The sequence below is a fragment of the Eriocheir sinensis genome, chromosome 11 (genome assembly GCF_024679095.1).
Source record: "Eriocheir sinensis breed Jianghai 21 chromosome 11, ASM2467909v1, whole genome shotgun sequence".
Classification (NCBI taxonomy): Eukaryota; Metazoa; Arthropoda; class Malacostraca; order Decapoda; family Varunidae; genus Eriocheir; species Eriocheir sinensis.
Window position 1 is genome coordinate 4,671,929 of NC_066519.1, and position 25,524 is coordinate 4,697,452.

Here is a 25,524-nt window from a genome sequence, read left to right on the forward strand (position 1 = left end):
TTATTTTCTTCGAAGAATTTCACCATATTGTCGCGAATGATAGTCTCCATTAACTTACAAACAATCGATGTCAGGCTAATTGGTCGATAGTTTCCTGGATGAGACTTGTCCCCCTTTTTGAAAATTGGTGTGACATTTGCTAGTTTCCAATCCGACGGAACTTTTCCAGCTGTTAAAGATTTATTGAATATGATGGAGAGCGGTTTACAAATTTGATGTTTGATTTCTTTTAAGACCCTAGGAGTAATTTTGTCTGGATTTTCCGGGGTCTCAAGTGTCCCCGCCACTCGCATGAACAGACTGTACTGTTTCATCCAGCAAGCCTCCAAACACCTGTAACTTGGTCTTGGCCCAGGAGACTTGAAGTCCTAAGGGCTTCGCCTCCTCGTGCAGTGACTCGAAAGCAATCACCAAAACCTCCAAAAAAAAAGGAAGAAAAGGAAATGGAAATAGAGAATGATCTGGGGAGGAAGAATGGATTGGAGGAGAGGAGGCAGGACGCACGGAGGTAATTATTTCACTCGCAAATCACCGTTCTAGAAATTCTTCCACTCATATTCACACCGGATAAACTCTACGGAAACATTCATCCACATTTCACTAACCTCAAGGAAAGCGGTGAAAAGGAAAGACAAAGTAAGACGAAAATTAATAAAAAAGCAACCTGGTAACGAGAAACAAGAAACAAGGAGAAAAATAAAAGGAAGAGAAAAGAAAGAAGAAAACAAGGGAACAGGAAAAATATATATACTCTGATGACTAGGTGTTATGGGTTCTTCTTGGGTTGAGATAGCGAGTTTTAAATATTTTGTCACTTATAAGGCTATTCTCAAACATTTCAAGGCTTACACATCCAAGTCGATCGATCCTTGGAGGGGCTTAGAATGGAAGAGCTTGCATGGAGGCTTGCCCAGGTTAACAGTGTAATGGGAAGTTTGAGGGTGAGTGAAGCAACGTATATCCTGGTGTATGCTCCTGTTAATTAGTGTCAGAGGAAGGGAGACTAGTGGTGAAGTGGATCAGTGGAATGGAGGAGTGCCTGAGAGAGTGGGTTACCCTGCAGGCAATGGGTGGAGTGTGCTGGGCAGGGTGGTGGAACAGGGATAGGTTAGGGCACGTCCACCCCCTTGAGGGAAGTTCTTGTTGCGGGACAAGATGCACTCCCTCACAGCACACTCAGGCCCGTATTATCACACATTTTCAGCTCTCACTACAAATCACACAAAGGAGATAGGTCGGGTTCTTAAGAGTGTTTACCACATTCAAGAAACGTAATCCTTGTCAAACTACCACAAGCTTCATGAAAGTAGCTATAGTGATTCCCACAACCTCCACAAAAGCTTTAATAAATGGGGATGTGAGAGCCCTGAAATGCTTGATAATACAGCCTTCAACCCCACACCTACCAACACTCTCTCTCCAGTACTCATCCACTATCAATCTCGTTTTGTTGGTGGCTCCCCTTAACACCCCCTGCCTCAGTCCTGCCCCTGCACACTCTCTTCACAAAGTCCTCATTCATTCTCGTTGCATGTCCATACCGTTTCAGAGCTCCAGTCTTCACCCTTTGCTGTTACACCCACATCAAGCCTCTCATACATGCTTACAGTTCTTTCTCTTTCCCATCCTGCCACACCACATGCACCTCTTCTCTCTCATTTCCACTGCATGTATTTGTGATCGCTGAGCTAGATTCCACGTCCATGTGTCTCGTGATAATGCCTACACTTCTTCCTTCCATAACTCTCCAAAGCACTCATCACCTGCCTACCCTTTACTGCTCTCTCCTCCTCCTCCCTCCATACTTGCATAGGTCTGTCCCCAATTGCTTAACTCATCACTTCCTCCATCTTCTCCAAACCAAATCTCACTCTGTCATGCTCTCTGCTCTAAGTCTGTATAACTTTGCAAGCACCTTTAACTTTCTCTTGCACACCTGTCAGCACTACCTTACTCCTGCCAACACTTACCTTCAACTTTCTCCTCCTGCACACACAGTCATACTCACCCACTGTCCTCCACAGCATCATCTCCCTTTCTGCCAACGTCACAGAAAAATTCTCTTCACAGCTTTGAACACGTCACGGTGAAAAGAAAACACACTCCTCCCATCGACTCTTTATACACAGTGAAATACACAAATATACACAGACACCTGACACTGGCGGTAGTAGCGGCCAGTCTGGAATGTACACACAAGCTACCCCTTTGTAAAGACATTCCTTGTGCACAGATGAATGTCACCATCGCTGGTTCCGCCGGGGTGCTGGGTCAGGATGCCCGGCCGGCCCCTACCACCCTACGCTGCACAACACTGGAGAACTGACTGTCACCGATAACGACGAAAGAAGACGCCCACGCCCCCGACCTCCCTGGTCTTACACACACGCACCAGGTCAGTCGGGGAGGGCTGTAGAGTAATCTTGGCCCTGTGGCTCGCTGGGGGTTGTTTATACACGTGACGGACAACAGCAACAATGAGTCACTCTGGACAACTGTACATGGAAATATGACTCTAGTGCCATATCAGAATTATAATTATCACCTAAGATTTATGCAAGGCCCGCTGGGGGTGAGAACAGCAGCTGACCACAGGCAGCCACAGCACAACTCTGGAATGGCGTGGCCTCACCAATACTGTTTTAGGGCAGCCCCAGTCCCTCTCTCTCTCTCTCTCTGCTTCTCTCTCTCCTTTATTAGCTAACTCAAGATAAAACTTTCTGCTTCAATTACTCAACTTCTTTCATTTCCTACATGTATTTTTGTTCTATGGTCCAACTCTTCCCTTTTCTCTTCCTTTACTTCCTCTTCCTCCTACGTTTTGTTCTACTTAAAGACTACCTCACCTATTGCATCTCTCCTTCCACTCTCAATAAGCTTTACTAAGCTACTACATAGTTGTCTTTTTCATCTCGTTTATAAACAATCTGCCGTTAAACTATATAATGCTAAAGGAAATTCCCCATCCCTGAAACCTTCCCAGCCCCAGTCAACAAGAGGAAGGAAAGAAGCCACTAAGAATAAGTTAGTAAAAAGACGACCTTCCCTTTGACCCAATAACATTACTAGGCTACTTTCTTCACTACACTACATGTGCTGCTCTCTGATAAACCTCTCGGCCTACATCACTGTCCCCCAGTAAACATGATTACAAGATAACAGTTTTAACTCCAGGAGAAAATGGCAAACAACTCTGGCCATGACTGAACAACAGTAACTTTAGCTCTGATATAATAAACCTCTCAGCCAACTTCACTGTCCCCCACTCAACAACATTACAAGATAACAGTTTTAACTCTGGGAGAAAGTGGTGATTAACTTTTGGCCGTGATTGAACAACAGTAACTTCAGCTCTGATAGAATGAAATATAACTTTGAAATACAGTGGAAACTTTAGCTTTGAAATAAGAAGACTAAAATAATGGAATGACCGGCACTAAAATCAGCATAATGGATTGCCAATGAGAAAAAGGGAAAACAAGTCAGGTATTGAGTATGTGACATCAGACTAAAAATGACCCCATTACCAGAGCAGAGAGAGAGGGACTGAGGATGAGAGGGAGAGGTGAGAGTCCCGTCACGGCACTGTCTGTTGCTGCCGCGGCACCTTAGTCCTCTAGGTTCCTGAAGGCCAGCTGGATGTTCTCGTAGATCTCGTCAAAGTCCTTCTTGACCTTGGCCTCCCCCTCCTTGAAGGTGTCCTTGAACTTCATGGAGGACAGCTCGTACAGGATCTGGCCCATGGTGTCGCGGATGATCTGCCAGGTTATCTGCGGGAAGGAGGGGCGGATGAGGGACACAGGAGCACCCACGGAGGAATTTTCCTCCTCCGCGGGATGTGTTGAATGAATAAGGTGGCTCACAGCTGGTGAAAAAGTATGGACCAGGGGCCGCACTGATAGACTGGTAAGGGCCCTCGTAGGAGGCTGCTTCTCACAGCACAAGGACTCCCAAGATTACTCACAAGCAGACCACTCATGGGAGAAATTGCATGTTGTTTTTTACTAATTTAGACCAAAATATGGGGAGGGTTAGCCCCCACAGCAGGGCAGGGAATGTGTCTAGGGCTGTAGTGAGGTGAGAGATTGCTTGCATCTCTTGCTTTCCACTGCAGCCACCAGACAGCTCCAGTAAAAAGGCAGAGTACATAGGTCCTCCCTGCCAGTGCACAACATCTTCCTTGTCAAGACCCACAAAGTGCCTCCTCATGGCACCCTTAGGAACTGGGACCTTGCAACCCCAGGCAAAATCTCTGAGCAGGTTGGACCCCTAGAGGTGTTTTGTGCATGGCCCACCAATGTGTGGACATGCCCTGCCACCTCACCAATCTAACCCGGGCAGGAAGGGTTCACAGCCTTGGTAGGCAATCCACTTGGGCCCTCAGATGAAAACTGAGGTTACCTACAGGAAGGGCATCCTGAGGCCCCGTTCAAACCAAGATGAACAATGACGACATCTTCATCGACCCGTCCAATCCCATGAGGGAAAATAATTTTGTCAAACAAAGAAGATCCAAATATAAGCTGTATGATAAATATTTATAGTTTGAAAGTTACTTTTTATTAATTTTGTTATTCAGAAACATATGAACTCGAGTCTTGCTCAACTAGACCATGGTGTCGGGGAGGCTGCGTGCAATGTGATAACATGGGTGGCTGGGTGGCCACGGCCCGGCCCACACAGCCCGCCCTGCCTCACACCGCGGTCTAGTTAACTAGAACTATTTTATATGCTTGTAAATGACAATTAATATATCTTTCAAACCACAAACATGTATCATACAGCCTAAGCCTATAGTTTGGCCTATATTAGTAAAACACTAAGTGCAATCTCTCCTAAGAGTAACCTCGGGAGCACTACTACAAGGAGAAGCGGCCTCCTGTGAGTGCCTTTATAAGTCTTTACTGACACAGCCCCAGACAGTTATGTTTTCCCCTCGTTCAGCGCCATTCCCTCTCAGGCAGCTTAGTGTCTCTCAGCAGCATTCTGACTTCCTCCCCAACTCAAGGATGCTGTAGTGAGGCATTGATGTGATCCTGATTACATTTATTACTCTATTTTATACTTCCAGGCTCAGACATGTAGGCTACATCACCTTATCCTGTTGCTCTCCTTCTCCTCCTTCCCATCATCATCACTATTTCCCAGTATTCCAGTATTTCCAGTAATATATCTATATTATTCAGTAATATAAGCCCTTTTATATAAACTGCAAACATGCCAATTTGCATTGATAATATACCACACAAGCCCACAAAAGACAAACTTGTATCAAACAGAAGGTGCCATAATCGTATCATACTCAACGATCTATAGCCTTTCAAATACCTATAATTCATCTCACTGCAGGTACATGAACTGACATCTGGCTGAGACTGGCTCTGCAAGTGCCTGTACATAAAGAATTTTGATATTTGTTGCATGTAAATAACATGAGTAACATTCAAAATAGCCTAGCACCACATTCAACAATTATCATTTGCTATTTCATGTTATTTTTAATATTAATCATTATTTACATGCAATAAGTTATTAGAATTCCCTTTCTTTGCACTTGCAGAGCCAGATGTCTTTTAATGAACGTACCTGAAATGAGATAAGGCATTTGAAAAGCCATAGATCGTTTGAGTAGGTATGACCTGACAGTACTGTCTGATACAAACTCGTATGACAGATTATTGATACAAATTGGCATGTTTAGAATTTATAAGGACTGAGTTGTTTTGTTTTGTTTTTTGTATATTTATACATTCAAATATATTAATGAAAAATTAGCTTGAAAATCTATCACAACAGTTGATTTTCACATATTCACGAACTATAAATGCGCAGGTGCCACATCCATCAAAATTACTGCTTTGAGGTAAGGAAGAAAAATATGAAGCCACTACACTACCATCAACTTTACTTCCACTATCAAAGTCAATTCAACAGCAGCACATCCTTCACTATCAACATCAATGCAGCCTTCACTAGCAACCTATCCTCCTCTTCCTCAACAACCCTTCACTATTAACAGCATAAACACTCCTGTCAACATCCTCCTCCTCATTATCACATCAGCAAAGTACACACACACACTCATAACGTACCATTCCCTCCCTCTCCCAGCCCTTACCTTGTTGTCACTCTGCGCGGTGCGGTTCACAATCTGGCGGGACATGTCGTAGAAGGCAATAATGTTCTTCATCATGGCCACAGTCTTGTAGAAGGGGCAGAAGCGATCGTAAGAAGTGTAGGAGTTCTGCTGCAGGAAGTCGTCCTTGATGATCCTGGCCACCTCCAGCGTGATCTTGTCTGCGTCGGAGAGGGAAGCCTTGCCGACCAGCTGCACGATCTCAGCCAGGTCATCCTCCTCCTGCAGGATCTCCTTCACCTTGGTCCTGCGGGATGTGGTATGGTGGAGGGTCAGCAGGTCACTCTAAGGCCTGTATCCTCAAACACTTTGGGGGTTACACACACGCACACATAAACACACACAAAGAATGGCAACAAAAATTATTCCAGAACTGGAAGGATTGACATATGAAGAAAGATTAAAGGAGATGGACCTACCAACACTGGAACAAAAAAGAAAAAGGGGAGACCTAATACAAATTTATAAATCATTGAGCAAAATGGAACATGTAGATAATGAAGAGTTACTACTAAAAGAAGGAATAAACACCAGGAGCACGAGAGGACACAGTAAAAAACTGAGGAAAGGAAGATGCTTGAGAGACATAAAGAAATATAGCTTCCCACAAAGAAATATAGAGGTTTGGAACAGACTAAGTGAGGATGTAGTATCGCGAAGAGTGTGCAAAACTTTAAGTAAAAGTTGGACAAATACAGATACGGAGACAGGACCACACAAGCGTAAGCACCAGGCCCTGTAAAGCTACAACTAGGTATATACAACTAGGTAAACACACACACACACACACACACACACACACACACACACACACACACACACACACACACACACAACAGTAAAGACTCTGAAATTCTGCAAGATGACCTGAACAAGATTTGGAAATGGAGTGTGAAATGGGAGATGGAATTCAATGTGAAGAAAAGTCATGTAATGGAAATGGGAAAGAGTGAAGGGAGACCAAAATGGACATACAGAATGGGAGATGGAGAAATATTAAAGAAAGTTCAAGAAGAGAGAGATCTGGGAGTGACAATACAAGTTAATCTACAGCCTGAGTTATGTAAATAGGATATTAGAGGATACGTATAGAATGGTGAAAAATATAGGATTAGCATTCCACTACATGGATAAGGATATGATGAAAAGGTTAATAACCACTATGATAAGACCAAAATTGGAATATGCGGAGGTGGTGTGGTCTCCCCATAAGAAACACATAAAAAACTATAAAGAATACAAAGATGGCAACAAAAATGGTCCCAGAACTGAAGGGATTGACATATGAAGAAAGATTAAAGGAAATGGACCTACCAACATTAAAACAAAGAAGAGAAAGGGGAGACCTAATTCAAATTTATAAATCATTGAGGAAAATGGAAGTAGATAAAGAAGGAATAAACACCAGGAATACAAGAGGACACAGTAAAAAATTGAGGAAAGGAAGATGCTTGAGAGATATAAAGATATATAGCTTCCCGCAAAGAAATATATAGGTTTGGAACAGACTAAGCAAGGATGTAGTATCGGCGAAGAGTGTGCAAAGCTTTAAGGAAAAGTTGGACAAATACAGATACGGAGACAGGACCACACGAGTGAAAGCCCAGGCCCTGTAAAACTACTAGGTAAATACACACACACACACACACATTTGATAAGGCTTTTGTACAGTTTCTGTGTTAGTATTTCCATGGGTAGTTTTATAAGCTTAGTGATAGTTGGACCAGGCTTCTATACCATGAATGTGATAAAAACTCAAGAAAATGAGACTTATCTCCTTTGTGGCCTTTGAAAATATTTGTTGTGAGAGCCAAAAGTGTCTGAGAATGCTGACCTAAGTCCATCACACATCACTATCATTGTCTTTCCTTCCATCAGACGCTGCACACTGAATGACGGCTTCTCCTCATCCCCTGCAGGCAACTCTTTAATGCTTGGTGTCCTCTCTCCTCTCCATGACCTCACCCAGCCACCCATGGCCCACAAACTCTGGGTGCTGTGAGTCCCTGAGGAACACACACACACACACATACACACACACACACATATATAATGGAAAAGTACATAAACAAGCTGTTTGGAGAAGCCTACAGGATGATGCAAAATATAAGGGTATCATTCCATTTTATGGACAAAGAAATGAAGAAAATAATTACAACAATGATAAGATCAAAGCTTGAATATGCTGCAGTTGTGTGGTCGCCTCACAAAAAGAAGGATATCTGAAAGTAGGGATGTACCGATACCAAAATTTTGACTGATACTGATACCTGTGCACTGATTTTTTTTATACAACAATTCCAGCAGCTAAAGGGCAATATCAAATGTTAAGAAAAAAAAAGACCCACTACTCGTTGTTCCACCATAGAAGGGAAGTGTTAACACCCACCCCCATTAGTTTCGACAAGGGGCAAGGGAGGAGGCACCTCGTGAGGTCTAGTTAACTCAGCTAGGATAGCTTTACCTTAATTGCTGTACATATAGGCACAAAACTGTGAAAAAATCCCCAGACCCTGGCAGCGTGCCCCGTTGCGGGGCGACCGTCTGACTGACTGAGGCAGGCAAATGAGGCAAGTGAAGGGGCTTCGCCAATCCAGCGCCGAAGCTACTGGTACTAAACTTGTGTTGTACGCGTCCGCGGTACCAAAGGCTATGCGTACTGTATGCTAAATATTATATACTTGTATTCAAAGTAATATGAATCTTATCGTTTAAAGTGATGAAAATTAAATCACGGGAAATTCCAAACTATGTAGTATCATGATACTAGATAATTACACTTTTCTAATATTTTTTCAACAATTTAGAAAATCCAATTTCTGTTGAACAAAATTATTTGCAATCGAGTGACCTGCAACGTACAAAACTCCTTCAAGTATCGGTAACATCGGCAGAAAATCATCTGATACAAATACCGATACTCTTAAAATGTGCCGATACCACCGATACCGATACATCGGTACATCCCTATCAGAAAGCTGGAAAGGATAGAGAACTGCAACTAAAATGGTCCCAAAACTCTGAAATATGACGTATGAAGACAGATTGAAGGAGATGGACTTGATGACACTGGAACAAAGAAGGGAGAGAGGAGATCTGATCATGCTGTGTAAGTTGGTAAATAAATTTGATGAGGTGGAAAGAGATGATCTCTTCTTAACCCTTTCAGTACAGTGACACCAACGTCGGCATCACCGTCAGCGTCACCGTATGGAAAGGGTTAATCCTTTTATAAACCTTTTAATCCTCTTCCATTTCCTCTAAATCATCTTCTAAACCTCTTAAGAGGAAATGGAAGAGGATTAAGAGGTTTGGAAGAGGATTAATCCTCTTCCAATTCCTCTTAAACCTTTCCATACTGTGACGCCGATGTCTGCGTCACTGTATTGAAAGGGTTAACTGCGAGAACGCAGGGGTGAGAGGACATGGAAAGAAACCTAATAAAGGAACCTGTTTGAGTGACTTAAAAAAGTATAGTTTTCCACATCGAAGTGTTAACGCTCTTGCGCACCGTAAGTTTCCAATAAGTTTTTGTTCCACTCACCATCCATTTCTCTGGCCCGACTAGCCTTTTTTTGCCGCCACGATGCTCTACATTCCCGGACGTATTTTACCCTCACAGATATATTGTACCCCAATAAATTTGGTATCAATGGCTTCATAAAGACTTGTATTAGAACATGCGCAAATAAAAATAGAGGAAAATGAACAATACAAACTCGTTTCAAGTCTCCATATAGAGTATTGTAGACAATAAATCCTAAGTACCAACTCTTCCCCACTCGCTAGCTTGAAATTTTGTGGGCCAACTTTTTTAGCCAAATATATGTTTCAAAGCAGAATTTAGTGAGGATTCTTATGGTATCCTCAAAATCCTCACACGCCTAATAGTTCCCGAGTTACACCAAGAAAATGTATTTTTTTCAAAATAATCAACAGAGTTGACGCTCCTCATCTATGCTCCTTAGAAAGGTCGCCATAAGTTTCCATTAAGAAACTTATCCCAACAAATGGCACTCCCAAATTTGACGCACTTTCACCGAAAACTTAATTTTTAATCAATTTTTTAAACTTTTATGACGCGGTTCGTGTCATCGTGCAGCAGGACCTTTTACCCTTGATGACGCGAAACACGTCATCGTGCGCAAGAGGGTTAACAATGGAACAGCTTCCGGGAAGAAGTGGTGGAGGCGAGCAGTATCCATAAAATGAAGGAAAGGCTGGATGAATGTAGATATGGAGAAGGGACTATTAGAGCTTAGCTCGGGCCCGGTAGATTTCAAATAGGTAAATCGGTAAATATACACACACACACAAATGCAACAGTCACACCCCATAGAACACCCACCTGCCTCAGCATCACAAACCCCTGGTACTGGAAGACAAAAACCTACACTCCACACACACACAGACATGCTACAGCCACACCCACCCACCTCACAAACTTTGGGTGCAGAGTCAAGACATAACATTCCACACCCAGACATGCTGCATACACACACACACACACACACACACACACACACACACACACACACACACAAAGGAATACCCCCCACCTGTAGGTCATAAACTCTGGGTAGTTTGCGTCGTAGTGCTCCTCGAGGGCCCGCAGGTACTTTGAGTAGGACTGGAGCCAGTTGACAGAGGGGAAGTGCTTGCGCTGCGCCAGCTTCTTGTCCAGCCCCCAGAACACCTGCACGATGCCCAGCGTGGCCGAGGTGACAGGGTCGGAGAAGTCACCGCCAGGGGGAGACACAGCCCCCACGATGGTCACCGAGCCCTCACGCTCGGGGTTGCCCAGACACTTGACGCGGCCGGCACGCTCGTAGAAGGAGGCCAGACGCGCCCCGAGGTAGGCTGGGTAGCCAGAGTCGGCCGGCATCTCTGCCAGACGGCCAGAGATCTCCCTGAGAGCCTCAGCCCAACGGGAGGTGGAGTCAGCCATCATGGACACGTGCAGGCCCATGTCTCGGAAGTACTCAGACAGGGTGATGCCGGTGTAGATGGAGGCCTCTCGGGCGGCCACGGGCATGTTGGAGGTGTTGGCCACCAGGGACGTGCGCTTCATGATGGACTCCTTCTTGCCGTTCACCTCCAGCTCAAGCTCTGGGAAGTCTCGCAGCACCTGAGGGGCAGACAGACTGATACACACACTGCGAACCCTCACCCTTCCTGCCTCCCTCCTTTGTTCCTTACCTGACACACACACACACACACACACACACTGCCTATTTTATGGACCTAAAAAGGCATTCAATAAAGTTCCACATAAAATATATCTGTAGAAACTAGAACATAGAGGCAGATCAGGGAAAAAAATGACAACCCATGAAAAATTACCTGACAAACAGAGAAATGAGAACCATGTTATAAAATGAAAAATCGGATTGGAGAAAGGTCACAAGTGGAGTACCGCAGGGATCAGTGTTAGCGCCAATATTGTTTTACTTTTTAACATGCATAAATGATATGCCTATCTGTTAATCATCCTATCTGTTCATCAGTCACTATAGTAAGACTCATCTAATCTTAATGTGCGGCTATAAGGTGCCATGTAGGGAATTATCTGAGAGTACAGCGTTGCCTCTCTCTCTTTCTTGTGGCGATAACGCCAAGAGGATTTGAAGGTATTTTTTTCTTACTTATGTCAGCTTATTTTAACGTACATTCCTTCACGATATAATTTAAATATAACTGTGAAACTACTTACACATCCCAAAATGAAAGGGAAACTCAATAATAATTATAGCTTTTTTTTAGCAACACTGTAAAATATGTATGCCACATTTCTTTATATGCTCATAAATATCTTATCCATAATAAGTTAACTGTTCTTTCATATGTTATAATACTAACATTAAATGTGTATGCATATTTGCTGATCATATTTGCCATGGTTTTACTTACATTAGAACATTTCTACTGATTCTACATCGCGGGCTAGGAGACACGCGGCAATGCTGTACAAGGGGATCCCCTACGCTGAACCCGCCCACAACTGCACGCTTAGCCGAGCCAGACTATAGGGGCATCTGTCGGGGGTGCATCACCTCGCCCACCCTACAGCTCTATACCCAGGGGTCCCTCCCATACACCTCCTGGCAGGATCTATCAACATGCTCAAGCCACAAACCCTGTGGGCGTCCCCTTGGCCTCCTCCACTCAGGGCTGTCTCTTGCAGAAACAACCCGGTGAGCAGGGCTGGCTTCTGGGCGGCGTGCCACACACCCATATAGCCGGAGTTGGGGGTGACATACCATGCAGGTAATGGGCATTTGTAGTGCAGCGACTATGCCTGACGAACGAGCCTCCCATAACCCACTTAGCCAGCGTGGTACCTCTTTGGCCGACTCGGTAAGGAGTGGCTCTCCCGTCACGCTGGTAGCGGGTTCAATCCCAGCCCAGGCAGCCGGCGAATACCCTCTCCTTGTTGTGATTAATTTCTCGTGTGTTTCAATACACGCAGAGGACGTGTGGGACCGAGAGAGTAATAGAAAAAAGAGAATAGAAAATCTCTTCATTTAAATGGTGGCATAGCAGTGGGATATCCTATCCTGCAGTTCTGTTGGGTTTCCCCGAAGGGGTAACAGGTAGGATGGCCCATGCTCTCTGAGGGTAATAGAAAATGGGAGAGTTGGAGGTACGTCTCTACAGGGATGTTGTGGAATAGTGAACCGATAGTGGTCACTGTCTAAGGTCTCAACACACAGAAATTAATCTACATAGAGGGGAAAGTTGTGTAGTGCAGCGATTATGCCTGATGAACGAGCCTCCCATAACCCCACTTAGCCAGTGGGGTACAGGTAACTCTCGATTTACATGAGTTTGGTTTACGCGTTTTTTAAATAACGCGGGGTCCAAAATCCAAATAAATGTTTAATTTACACGTTTTTTCACTTATACGCGATATTTTATGGAGTGGCCACCATATGTCTCAAGCAACTGGACTCATACGGCACAGCAGCCACACAGCTGAGCTCAGTTCTTCCTGCGCACCACTTGAACAACAATAGAGTACCCACACTGCCACGCTACTTAACCCCTAAAGGGCCGGCCTGGGTGGTCATCTACAACATCCACAGGACCGGCACCTCAGCACCAAACACCGAAAATAGCCTATATTCACACACTTGATTCTGCTGAACTACAATGCAATAACAAATTACTTTGTCGTCATAGTCATCATCAACTCTTCTTCTTTTTAATTATTGCATGAAAACGTTTCTATGTGCTGTGGTTTTGGAGAAATATTGAGTTGAAGAGGAGAGACTTTTGGAGTTAGCAAGGCTCTTGCCCGCTCTGCGTTCGTTTCGCTTGTGTGGCCTTGACTAGTGCGTAATGAAAACGGATGCCCCCATGCTCTAATTCTTATATATAGTCAATACTCTAAGCTTTCTCTATGTAACACAGTCTTGTGATGTGTGGTTTGGGAGTCATTGTAGCATACTCTTCTCATTCTCGTGTTGCTCTGCTGGGCTCGGCAGGGTCTGGCAGGAAATCGGACGCGTCAGAATCCGTGTCAGTACGCCTGTCCATCGTGAGAGCGGGCAAGATTCTGAAGCAGTAGCCTAAACATATCTCTGGCAGTGTTGCCAACGAATGGTCATCGAAAATTACCGAAAAGTAAATAAATTTAGCGCGAAAAAAGCAAAGCGGCTATAACCGCCCCCGGCCCTTCCGTGGAAAAGCGGCTATAGCCGCCTCCGCCCCTTTAGGGGTTAACAATAGGGGTGGGCAGGTACCGGTACTAACGGTACCAGCTATACGGTACGGTACCGGTACCAGACTGCTCGATACCGGTACCAATACTAGCCAGTCGCTCATGGTGTCCCTCATTTCTTCCTCACACGAGTGAGGCTAAGACTGAGTGCCTGAGTGGATATCTCGGTGATAGATATTCTCTCTCTCTCTCTCTCTCTCTCTCTCTCTCTCTCTCTCTCTCTCTCTCTCTCTCTCTCTCTCTCTCTCTCTCTCTCTCTCTCCACTGAATGAAGTGAATAAGCATATTATTCCCACCATCACTCATAGGTTATGACAGACAACTAGGCAAGACACAATTCACACGGTTCTGGTGACACGCGCCATGCAGCTGTTTGTTGTATGGGTGTGGTTGTGTGGTTTGTAAACAATGCAAATGGCGGCCGGGCTGGTATTGCATGAAATAACTCGTACAAGACTCATGATGTACAGTTTCTGATATCATATTTACCCCATTATTCTCACTAATATTAATAATTAATAATGAACACATGGATATTTTTTCCAATATGATTTTTTATGTAGCTTGTACTGCTCCTTAGTCTTACAATCATAAGCCACCTGTGACATCAAGATCAAGACCATACAAATGGCGCCCGACGGAAAAACAGGATAACAGCAAGGCATGGGCGATCCTCCACCGATTTCATTTTTGTATAGTAGTTATTAGATCGCCCTGTATTCTATGGTAACATATTATAAGACAGCTATGGACTATGAAAGATTATAAACAATAATAAAGGTAAGTTTGCTGTTGTTATTGGATAAGACGAAAAACAGACCCTTAAAAACACCCCAAAGAAGAAAAAAATCATTAAAAATTCGTACATTCGACGTATAACGCACAGGGCTAAACTTTCAGGCATTTTTTAAGTGAAAAAGGTGCGCGCTATACGCCAGAAAATATGGTATTTATTTTTTGACAGAAACCTACCTCTTGTTTGATTTACATTGTTTTTGATTTACGCGACCTCTTCAAGGACGCAATACTCTCATAAATCAAGAGTTACCTGTACCTCTTTGACCGACTCAGTAAGGAGTGGCTCTCTCGTCACGCTGGTCGCGGGTTCAATCCCAGCCCAGGCAGCCGGCGAATACCCTCTCCTTGTTGTGATTAATTTCTCGTGTGTTTCGATACACGCAGAGGACATGTGAGACCGAGAGAGTAATAGAAAAAAGAGAATAGAAAATCTCTTCATTAAACATTTGTTACCAGAGGCATCAGTCCACCTCTTCAGGCCAGTGTTCAGTTAGTCAGGCCTTAAGTGTTTTATATGATCTATATTTACTTTATTTCATTTATCCTATTTTTTTTGTCTTGGATGTCATGGTAGTCTTGTGACTTGGATGAATTATTAGGACTCTTTCAACTCTATGCCTCCGTGGTCTAGTGGTCAGCGTGCCTGGCTACTACTCCATGGGCCGGGGTTTGATTCCCATCCCAGGTAGTCGGCGTGCAGCTCACCCAACCATTCATCCTTCCTTTCGGGCTGGTCAATAAATGGGTATCTGGGGAAGATTAACTGTGGTAACCTGGATGTCACACTGGCCCTGTGTCCCGGGGTGATGGGCTCCATCTCACCACAGGCTCAAGGGCCAATGCGACGGAGATGAGCACCAAGGCCACGCGTAGCTGAAGCGTATGCTCCCAACTTTACCTTTACCTTACCTTCCAACTCTAACTACTGTAATGTCTTTAATAATAATGAAAATAATAATAATAACTATGATGATTTCTTACTGTCCTTTTTCCCTTCTTTCCTTCCCTTTCTTTCTCCAGTTACCTCTCCTCTTTCATACCAACTTCCTACCCTTCCATGCATCCCTACCTACCCTCCTCCTCCTCCTCCTTCTCCTCCTGCCTTCCTCACCTCGGCCATCTCGTTGCCACGCTCCCCACAGCCGACGTAGATGATGACGTTGGAGTTGGAGTACTTGGAGAGGGCCTGGGAGATGCATGTCTTGCCGCAGCCAAAGGCCCCGGGGATGGCAGTGGTGCCACCCAGCACGCACGGGAACAGCGCGTCCAGCACCCTTTGGCCTGTCAGCAGCGGGTGGTTGGCGTGGAGCTTCTCGCTGACCGGCCTTGGCTGACGCACTGGCCACACCTACGGAGGGTACAGGGGGTGAAGGCGGGGAAGAGTGTGGCTGTCAGTGGTGAAGTGTGGCTGTCAATGGTGTTGGGGGAAAGGTGCAGCTGTCAGTGGTGTTGGGTGAGGTGTGGCTGTCAGTGGTGAGGGTGGATGAGGTGTAGTTGTTAGTGGTGAGGTGTGGCTGTTAGTGGTGTGCCTGGGTGTCAAGTGGTGAGGGTGGGTGCAGTGAGGTTTTCAGTGGTGTGCTTGGGGATGGTTGTGCCTATTAGAGGTGTGGCTGTCATGGTGATAAGGGTGGTGGAAGGTGACATAAGCTGACCTAATCTTTTCTTTCTTTTCATTTCAGCCTCACGTTCTCTCTCTCTCCTGTGCTCCGCTCACCCTCTCACTCGTGGTGTTGGGGCTTCAAAGGGTTTGCCCGCAATGACAAGTGATCGTTCCAGCCATTTGTTCCACTGTAGCCTATGGTGAGAATGCATCACAGGAGAAGCCTTGCCAGCTGCCCTTCCACTTGACTCTAACCTGAAGCCAGATTTCACCCAGCCCCCATTGCACCAAGTGTTCACCAATTACCAGCACAAGAGCAGCCATGCCCTTCCTCTGTCACCATGGGAAGGAGCTGCTTTCCTGACGTGTTCTCACCTTTGGCGGAATAAACTACACCACCTGCTCCTGCTAAGTACTCTGCCCACACCCCGCTAGCCTGTGTATTCTCCACAAGGCAGCTGACGGCAAGTTAACAGTCAGCCTTCTACTCTTTGCCTGAGTGAACACCGCCCGAGTCAGCTTGCTCAAGGTGCTGACGTCACCCAATCCTACCAGCTGACCAGCCTGGCATGTCGGTGTGTGTACCGCATGTGCAGCGACTGTTTGTTAGTTTATTTTGTGTAACTTTTTGTGGTGATGTAACTGTTGTAACCATTTGTTTACTTGTATTCTAGGATGTTTATGACCCTCTATCTCTGAACTTCTATAATCTCCTTTATTATTTCGTCCTCTTTCCGCTTCTCTCTCATTGCTTTCATTTTTATTTTCTCTTTCTCGGCATCTCAGGTGTTTGGGGGCAGCTGACCAGGCAGCTTATAGCGTCCGCACTCCTCCCTCTCTGCCTGATTCGTCTCTAATCATAGTAATAGTAATAAAATAATACTATGGTTGATATGGTGTGTTAATGTTGGGCTTGTTGTGATGCTGCTTAGCCTCAGCCCCTCACCAGGGTCAGCTTCCTGCTGCTTGTTTCTGGCCACAAAACCATCAACAAACTTCCAAATAAGGACTTTAAATAAATTTGAGCCTAACACAAATTGACAAATGCATGATGAAATTAAGTTGGAGGAGAGTCCTGATGCTCCTCTCCTGAATGTGGTCAAGGCACAGGAGGAAGAAAATGCAGATTAAGAGAGGCTGTTCAAGAATTTACCAGTGTAAGCCAAGAAAGAATGAAGGTGCCAGTAAGCTCTTGCATTAGTAAGCTTGACAGCATTCAGGTGAGCCAGAGCAGAAATATTAGCAACACTTTGTAAAGTAAGAAATGTTGTGGATTCTTAATATTTTTCCTTAAGGGACCTGTAACATGCTTGAATAAAATATGATGAAAAGTTAAAATTCCAATTATTTTTTGCATTAGGAAGTTGGACAGCACAAGGGTGAGCCAGAGTAATGTTGAGAAAAAATGTAAAGAAAGAAATAAAGAATATCCTTTTAACCATTTTTTTCTGAAAATCAAACTCCCTTAATATAAGATGAAAGACGTAGACCTTGATTTACTTTTGCCATGGGAAACTTGGACAGCCAGAGCAGAGATATGCAAAAATATAAACAAAGAAATTTAGGAGATCATTTCTCAGACACTTTTGACTGTCACAAGTATTTCAAAGCCTGCAAAGAAGCTTAATTAGGTCCTCATGAGTGTTTTTCACATTCATGGTACACACAAGCCTTGTCAAACTGTCACTAGGCTCAAAAAACCACCCATAAACTACCCTTGGAAACACTAACACAGCCTCTGCAAGACCCTTAACAATGTGGGTGTGGGTGTGTAAGCCCCAAAACTTTGAGGACATGAGCCATAAACTTTCATTCCAATTATGATGAGAGGTCCAGAAGCCTTGTCAAACTATCACTAGGCTCATAAAACTACCCATGGAAATACTAACACAGCCTCCACCAAAACTACCAAATGTATGTATGTAAGCCCTGAAATGTATGTGAATATGGCCTCCAACACAGACCATGACACAAGGTCCCTCCAGCGACTAAACTTCACTAAAGCCTTGTCAAACTTTCAATAGGCTGGAAATATTAACACAACAACCTCTACCAAATATGTGTGTAAGCCCCAAAATGTTTGAGAATATAGGCCTCACACACCGAATCATGACAAGAGATCCAGAGGCCTTGTCAAACTCTCACTACACTCATAAAACTACCCATGGAAATACTAACACAGCCTCTACCAGTTTTACCAAATGAGTTTGTGTGTGTAAGCCCCCTAATGCCTGAGAATATGGGCCTCCAGCACCCCACCCACCTGCATCATGTTGTACTTGTGCTTCTCTCCATCAAACTCCACCTCCAGCACCGTCTCATCCACTGAGTAGTTGCCGGGAGCCGCCAGGTAGGTGACCGTGCCTCGGGCCTTCGGGGGCAAAATGATTCTATGGTTGATGATGGTATTTTCTGCCACCATGCCAAAGAGATCGCCGCCTGTGATGTGACTGCCGACCTGGGGAAGAGGAGTCGTGGTTAGGGTGGAGATGTGGGGCATAAGGAAGGAAGGATGGGGAAGGATGAGGAAAAGAAGGGAGAGGTGTGAAGGGGTGAGGAGGAATGGGGTGTGAAAGGATAGGGAAGAGAAGGGAAGGGGAGTGATAAGGGAGGGAAAGGAGAGGTGTGGAGTATGGTTACACTAAGACAAGACACCCCAAGTAATCTGTCTTATGACCACGAAGTTAAATATTAAAGTAACAAATTAAATACCGGCTATAGAGAATCATAACATATGGATGAAAGACAGACACATCAAGCTACAGTGAAACAAGATTGGTGAGATCATTTTTGTGTTGGATATTTTCCTCCCCACTGCTCTGCCACACAGCCCTAACACCTGTCTCTTCCTCTCATATGTCAGCTATAGATCACACATGAGAGGAGGTGGCAGGTGTTGGGACCATGTGGCAGAGCACTGGGAAGTAAAGGACCTGCAAGAGCCAACACAGAACAATCTCACCAATCTGGTTTCTCTGTAGTGTGAGCACCGTGTTCTGGCGCTGCACTCGTATCAGTCGCTATGTCACCGCCAGGAGTGAAAGACTTGCCCGTCATCGATATGTTTCTCTGCCATCGAGACACCCTGTACTTCACATGGATTTGCCTTCCTGAACCTGCCGATCAACACTTTACCCACTACTGGTGCTTCAGGAAACAACACGTCATGTATCCATTTTCTAATTACAGTAAATTCTCAGTAAAATGGACTAATTGAGGGGAACTTAGTCCAGTCATACCGAACGTCCATTTATTTATTTTTTTTTTTTTACAACAGAGGAGACAGCTCAAAGGCACACACACAAAAAAGAAAACAATAATAAAAAAAAGAATCAAAAGAGGTGGCCGAAAGAAAGGTCAATTTCGGGAGGAGAGGTGTCCTGATACCCTCCTTTTGAAAGAGTTCAAGTCGTAGGCAGGAGGAAATACAGATGAAGGAAGATTGTTCCAGAGTTTACCAGCGTGAGGGATGAAAGAGTGAAGATGCTGGTTAACTCTTGCATAAGGGGTTTGGACAGTATAGGGATGAGCATGAGTAGAAAGTCGTGTGCAGCAGGGCCACGGGAGGGGGGGAGTTAGCAAGTTCAGAAGAGCAGTCAGCCTGGAAATATCGATAGAAGATAGAGAGGCAACATCGCGGCAGAATTTAAGAGGTAGAAGACTATCAATAGGAGGAGGAGAGCTGATGAGATGAAGAGCCTTAGACTCCACTCTGTCCAGACAAGCTGTGTGAGTGGAGCCTCCCCACACATGAGATGCATGCTCCATACGAGGGCAGACAAGGCCCCTGTATATGGATAGCAACTGCGCAGGGGAGAAGAACTGGCGGAGACGATACAGAACGCCCAACCTCGAAGAAGCTGATTTAGCGAGAGAGGAGATATGAAGTTTCCAGTTGAGATTTTGAGTTAAGGATAGACCGATGATGTTTAGTGTTGAAGACGGCGACAGCTGAGTGTTGTCGAAGAATAGGGGATAGGTGTTTGGAAGATTGTGTCGAGCTGACAGGTGGAGAAATTGAGTTTTTGAGGCATTGAAGGACACAAGGTTCCTTCTGCCCCAATTGGAAATGATAGCAAGGTCTGAGGTTAAGCATTCTGCAGCCTCCAGTCTGGAGTTGTGTACTTCCTGTTGAGAGGGTCTTCTATTGAAAGAAGTTGAATAATGCAGAGTGGAGTCGTCGGCATATGAGTGGACAGGACAGTTTGTTATGGAAAGAAGATCATTGATGAATAACAGGAAGAGAGTGGGTGATAGGACAGAGCCCTGTGGAACGCCACTGTTAATAGGTTTAGGGGAAGAGCAGTGACCGTCTACCACCGCAGAGACAGAACGGCCAGAAAGGAAACTGGAGATAAAGGAACAGGGAGAGGATAGAATCCGAAGAGGGCAGTTTAGAAAGCAAAGACTGGTGCCAGACTCTATCAAGGCTTTCAATATGCCTAGCGCAACAGAGAAAGTTTCATCGAAGCGCTAAGAGAGGATGACCAAGAGTCAGTTAAGAGCAAGAAGATCGCCAGTAGAACGCCCCTTGCGGAATCCATACTGGCAATCAGATAGAAGGTTAGAAGTGGAAAGGTGCTTTTGAATCTACCATCTTAAGGATCGATTCAAAAGCTTTAGATAGACAGGAAAGTAAAGCTATAGGACGGTAGTCTGAGGGATTGGAACAGTCACCCTTCTTAGGCACCATGGAGGTAGGATTAGGAGGAGGCGGCGCACAGTGAGAAAAAGTTAAGTAGAGTCTGCCATCTTGGGACTGGCAAGAAGCAAGTGTCGGCCACTCCCAGCCTCACCTAGGCTTAGCTTTGACCTGACTGCGCCATACCTAGATTTCACTATAGACATGAATCACTGCATTCAGTCATTTGTCAAAGCTAATGGGCTGTGTGGACGTGCCTCGCGGGCTGCTCACGATGCCAGTGTCCTGTGCTGCATACGGCTGCAGCGCGAGGCTTGATAAGGAAAAATGCCCTACACTTACATTTCACAACTAAGTAATATTAGGTGTAATCTAAAACTAGACTGAGGTGAAGATAAACTACACAGTAACTGATAAATGGAGTAAGATTTCATTATTAAACGACAGACTTCAGCCTACTGAGTGTGGTGTTATAGCTTCTTATTAGGTATTATGGAATGAAATCTTCTTAAAAGTAGTTGTCTTAGCAATGGTGAATATAGATAAAAAATAAACTTCTATCGTCAATATAGGTATTCCTTAACACATTATAAAATCTTAGTTATATGTGACAAGTGAAAGTTGATCCTTCACTCACTAGTTAAAGTAAAGGACAGAGGAAACTTGGTATATCCTTCTGATGGTGTTTTTGATATATGTATCACTTCAGAATAACTGTTCAGAGAAAGAGTGTCAAGCAACAATTTAGGGCAGGGGGCTATTAGTAAGTTAGTTATTTCAGTGCTGGCTTATTGCTACCAAAAAAAACATATTCCCCACCATAACTAATCACATGTATGACACAGACCCTCAGGAAAACCACCTGCGTCTGTTAGTTAAGGCAGTTGCTGAGACATATTTGCAGGCACGGTTTAAGTATGATGCTACACAGATAACTAATAAATTAGCAAGTAATGTTAAGGTAAGGAGCCGTCAGTTGTACACCAAACTTATTCATTTCAGTGGCCAATAAATACAAACCAAACCTACTTCCAATTTCTCTTGTTAAATTTAGAATGGATGATTTTATAATAGTGTACTTATAATTATGCACTTTACAATTAACTAATAAATCAAGTGTTATTAGTTCTGCTATGAATATTGATTATCCACAAAAGATATAAAATCAGGGTTTAGGTTACTTGAAAATGGTCGTTAATGCATGTACGGATATTTGTATTTCTAGTATGTAGCTCATCGCACAGAAAATACTTATTTTTGCGCATGAGTACTTGTTTTAATACAATTAAATATTAATTTGAAAAGTACTTGAAATAATAATAAAAATGTCTTAGTCTAAAAGCAAGAAAAAAGTTGTAGTACCTTAACAGATAGTGAAACAATTGATAAAAACATTTAATTAAGCTACTGATACAAAGGGTTGGCACAGCCATCCTGCCAGTCCTGGGCGTTGGCCAGCGCGGGCAAACTGGCTTCACTTTCCTGGGACACCTCACCCAGCTGGTGCCGTCTCCTCCTAATCCTACCTCCATGTTAGGCACAAGCTGTACAAAGGCATACTTCCAGCAGGAAGGAAAGATAGATGTTGACAGGCAGAGACAAAAGAGTTTGGCCAGGCAGGGTGTCAGCACAGAAGCACAGTCTTTAAGTACAATAGGAGGCACTCCATCAGGTCCATAAGCCTTCTGAGTTGAGGCCAGAGAGGGCATAGAAAACATCATTTGGAAGAATCTTAATAACAGGCATAAAGGAGTCAGAGGGGTGATGAGTAGGAGGAATATGCCCAGAATCGTCCAGGGTGGAGTTCTTACAGAAAGTCTGAGCGAAGAGTTCAGCTTTAGAGACAGATGAGACGGCAGTGCTGCCATCAGGGTTAAGGAGAGGAGGGAAAGAGGAAGAAGTGAAATTGAAGGAGATATTTTTGGCTAGATGCCAGAAGTCACAGGAAGAATTAGAAGAAGCAAGGTGTTGACATTTTCTATTAATGAAAGAAGTTTTGGTAAGTCGGAGAATAGATTTGGCATGATTCCGGGCTGAAATGTAAAGATCAAAGTTAGCGGGAGTTCGAAGGCTCTGGAACCTTTTGTGAGCTGCCTCTCTATCTTTAATAGCACGAGAACAAGCATGATTAAACCAAGGCTTTTTAGCATGAGGAGTAGAGAAAGTATGTGGAATGTATCCCTCCATTCCAGAGACAATCACCTCTGTGATGCGCTGAGCATACACAGAGGGGTCTCTCTCCAGGAAGCAGTAATCATTCCACGGGAATTCGGAAAAGTGCATCCACAGGTCGTCCCACCGAGCTGAAGCAAAATGCCAGGAGCATCGCCTCTTCGGTGGGTCCAGAGGATGTACAGGAGCGATAGGACAGGATACAGAAATAAGGTTATGATCGAAGGAGCCCAACGGAGAGAACAGTTTGACAGAGTAAGCAGAGGGATTAGAGGTAAGGAAGAGGTCTAGAATGTTGGGCCTGTCTCCAAGACGGTCGGGAATACGAGTAGGGTGCTAAACCAACTGCTCTAGGTCGTTGAGGAGAGCAAAGTTGTAGGCTTGTTCACCAGGCTGGTCAGTGAAAGAGGATGAAAGCCAAAGCTGGTGGTGAACATTGAAATCTCCCAAGATGGATATTTCAGCAAAGGGAGAGTGAGTCAAGATGTGCTCCACTTTAGAGTTCAAATAGTCAAAGAATTTTACATAGTTAGTAGAGTTAGGCAAGAGATAAACAGCACAGATGTATTTAGTAATAGAATGACAATGAAGTCTTAGCCAGATGGTGGAAAATTCAGAAGAGTCAAGGTCGTGGGCACGAGAGCAAGTGATGTTATTGCGCACATAGGCGCAACATCCAGCTTTGGATTGAAATTTAGGATAGAGATAGTAGGAGGGAACAGAGTAGAGGTTGCTGTCAGTAGCCTCAGAAACCTGTGTTTCGGTGAGGAAGAGAAGATGAGGTTTAGAGGAGAAATGGCGTTCCACAGAATGAAAATTAGAACGAAGACCACGAATGTTGCAGAAATTGATAAGGAGGAGGTTTGAGGCGTTATCAGGACACCTCTCAAGTCGGCAGCCAGAAGGGGAGTCCTCCCTGGGGGAATTTATGGACCCCCCCCTAAGCAGGGACTCCAAGGTGGTGTTTTCGTTAGCCAATTTGAATTTTAAATTTTGGGAAAAGGCGTGTGTGTTGTGTGAATGTAGTGTGGTGTAGAAAGAGAGAGGAACTGTCTTTTGAGAGCATGCTGAACTGCTCTCTGGTGTTGATGAGACAAAAGGGAAACGATTAGTGAGGACATGGGAAGGATCTTTGAAGGGCTTCAGCACCCTCCTCGCTTCCCATATATCCTCACCGGGAGTAGCTCACGCCCATTCGGTAGGTGTCTTCCTACCTACTCCTCCTTAAGTGGTGGAAATAAAAAAATACAGTCAAGCCTCGGTTTACGAGTTTAATTCGTTCCGGAATTTTGCTCGCACACCAAAACACTCGTAAACCAAAATGAATTTCCCCATTGAAATTAATGTAAATCCCATTAATGCATCTCACATCTCAAAATAATATTTATATAAAAACATTTTACATGTTATTTTTTACAGAATTAAAGTACAGTAAAATCACGAATCTCGATCAATCTCATCTCAATTGCACCATCAAGAACCCACGATTCACATATCTCGATCAAATTACACGAATCTCAATCGCAGATTTTTTCGATTGCTCTCCCACCTTTTGAAAAAGAAGAGATGGAAGAAAAGAAAGAAGTCTTATACAACATGTGGAAAACAAAAATTAGCAAATTGAAAAGCCGGCACTCCTACGGAATCCAGGTCCCGCCTGGCCAGCTCCTGGCTCAGCTGTTACCCGCGGGCCAAAGTTGGCAGTTAGGCATTTTCTGCTGCAGTGTTGTTAGCACGCTGGGCGAGCGAGCCATCCTGGTAGCGCTTCCTTCCACATGGTCATACATTCACACACTCTCTAACTCTCTACCATACTTTCTATTGTACTCAAAATCATGCACTCAGGCACTGGCTCTGCCTTCCAGTGCCTGAGTGCATGATTTTGAGTACAATAGAAAGTATCATGCCAATCATGCACAAGCCTCCCAGTGCCTGAGTGCATGATTGAGAGTACAATAAAAAGTATGGTAGAGAGTTAGAGAGTGTGTGAATGACAATGTGGAATGGAAGGGAGCGCTACCAGGATGGCTTGCGCCAACATGCATGCTAACAACACTGCAACAGAAAATGCCTAACTGGCAACTTTGGCCTGTGGGTAGCAGCTGAGCCAGGCAGCTGAGGCGGGACCTGGATTCCGTAGGAGTGCCGAAAAGCCTATACCCATAATAAACACAGCCACACATACACAAGCCCTAATAAAAATACCGTTTAAGTGGCGCTGATACAAAGGCTATGCCACCGACCCTCATCATCATCATCATCATCAGCCACCTGCCAGCTGTTCAAACCCAGCTCAAGGCTGGTCAAGGTGGTTTGGCTACCTGGATCCCATTCACCATGTTTCCATGCCAATGGAAAGTCCCAGGTGGGTAAGAGCAAGAATGGGGGTCAAGGACCACAACAAGGTGTGAAAAAACCCGGAAGTGAGAAACGTAGTTGATATAGGTTAGTTG

The 25,524-nt window shown here is 44.4% G+C and overlaps 1 protein-coding gene across 1 annotated transcript in view; it reads right to left on the reverse strand.

Annotated features, from left to right (window-relative positions):
• Nucleotides 1–2,106: 2,106 nt before the first annotated feature.
• Nucleotides 2,107–25,524, reverse strand: part of LOC126996796 (V-type proton ATPase catalytic subunit A-like) — a 40,625-nt gene continuing 17,207 nt past the window's right edge. The window contains exons 5-9 of the mRNA XM_050857658.1: nt 18,521–18,715; nt 15,769–16,005; nt 10,696–11,264; nt 6,119–6,383; nt 2,107–3,770 (exon numbers count right to left, since the gene is read on the reverse strand). Of these exons, the coding sequence (XP_050713615.1) occupies nt 3,609–3,770; nt 6,119–6,383; nt 10,696–11,264; nt 15,769–16,005; nt 18,521–18,715 (1,428 nt within the window). The 3' untranslated portion in view covers nt 2,107–3,608. The remainder of the gene's footprint in view (nt 3,771–6,118; nt 6,384–10,695; nt 11,265–15,768; nt 16,006–18,520; nt 18,716–25,524) is intronic.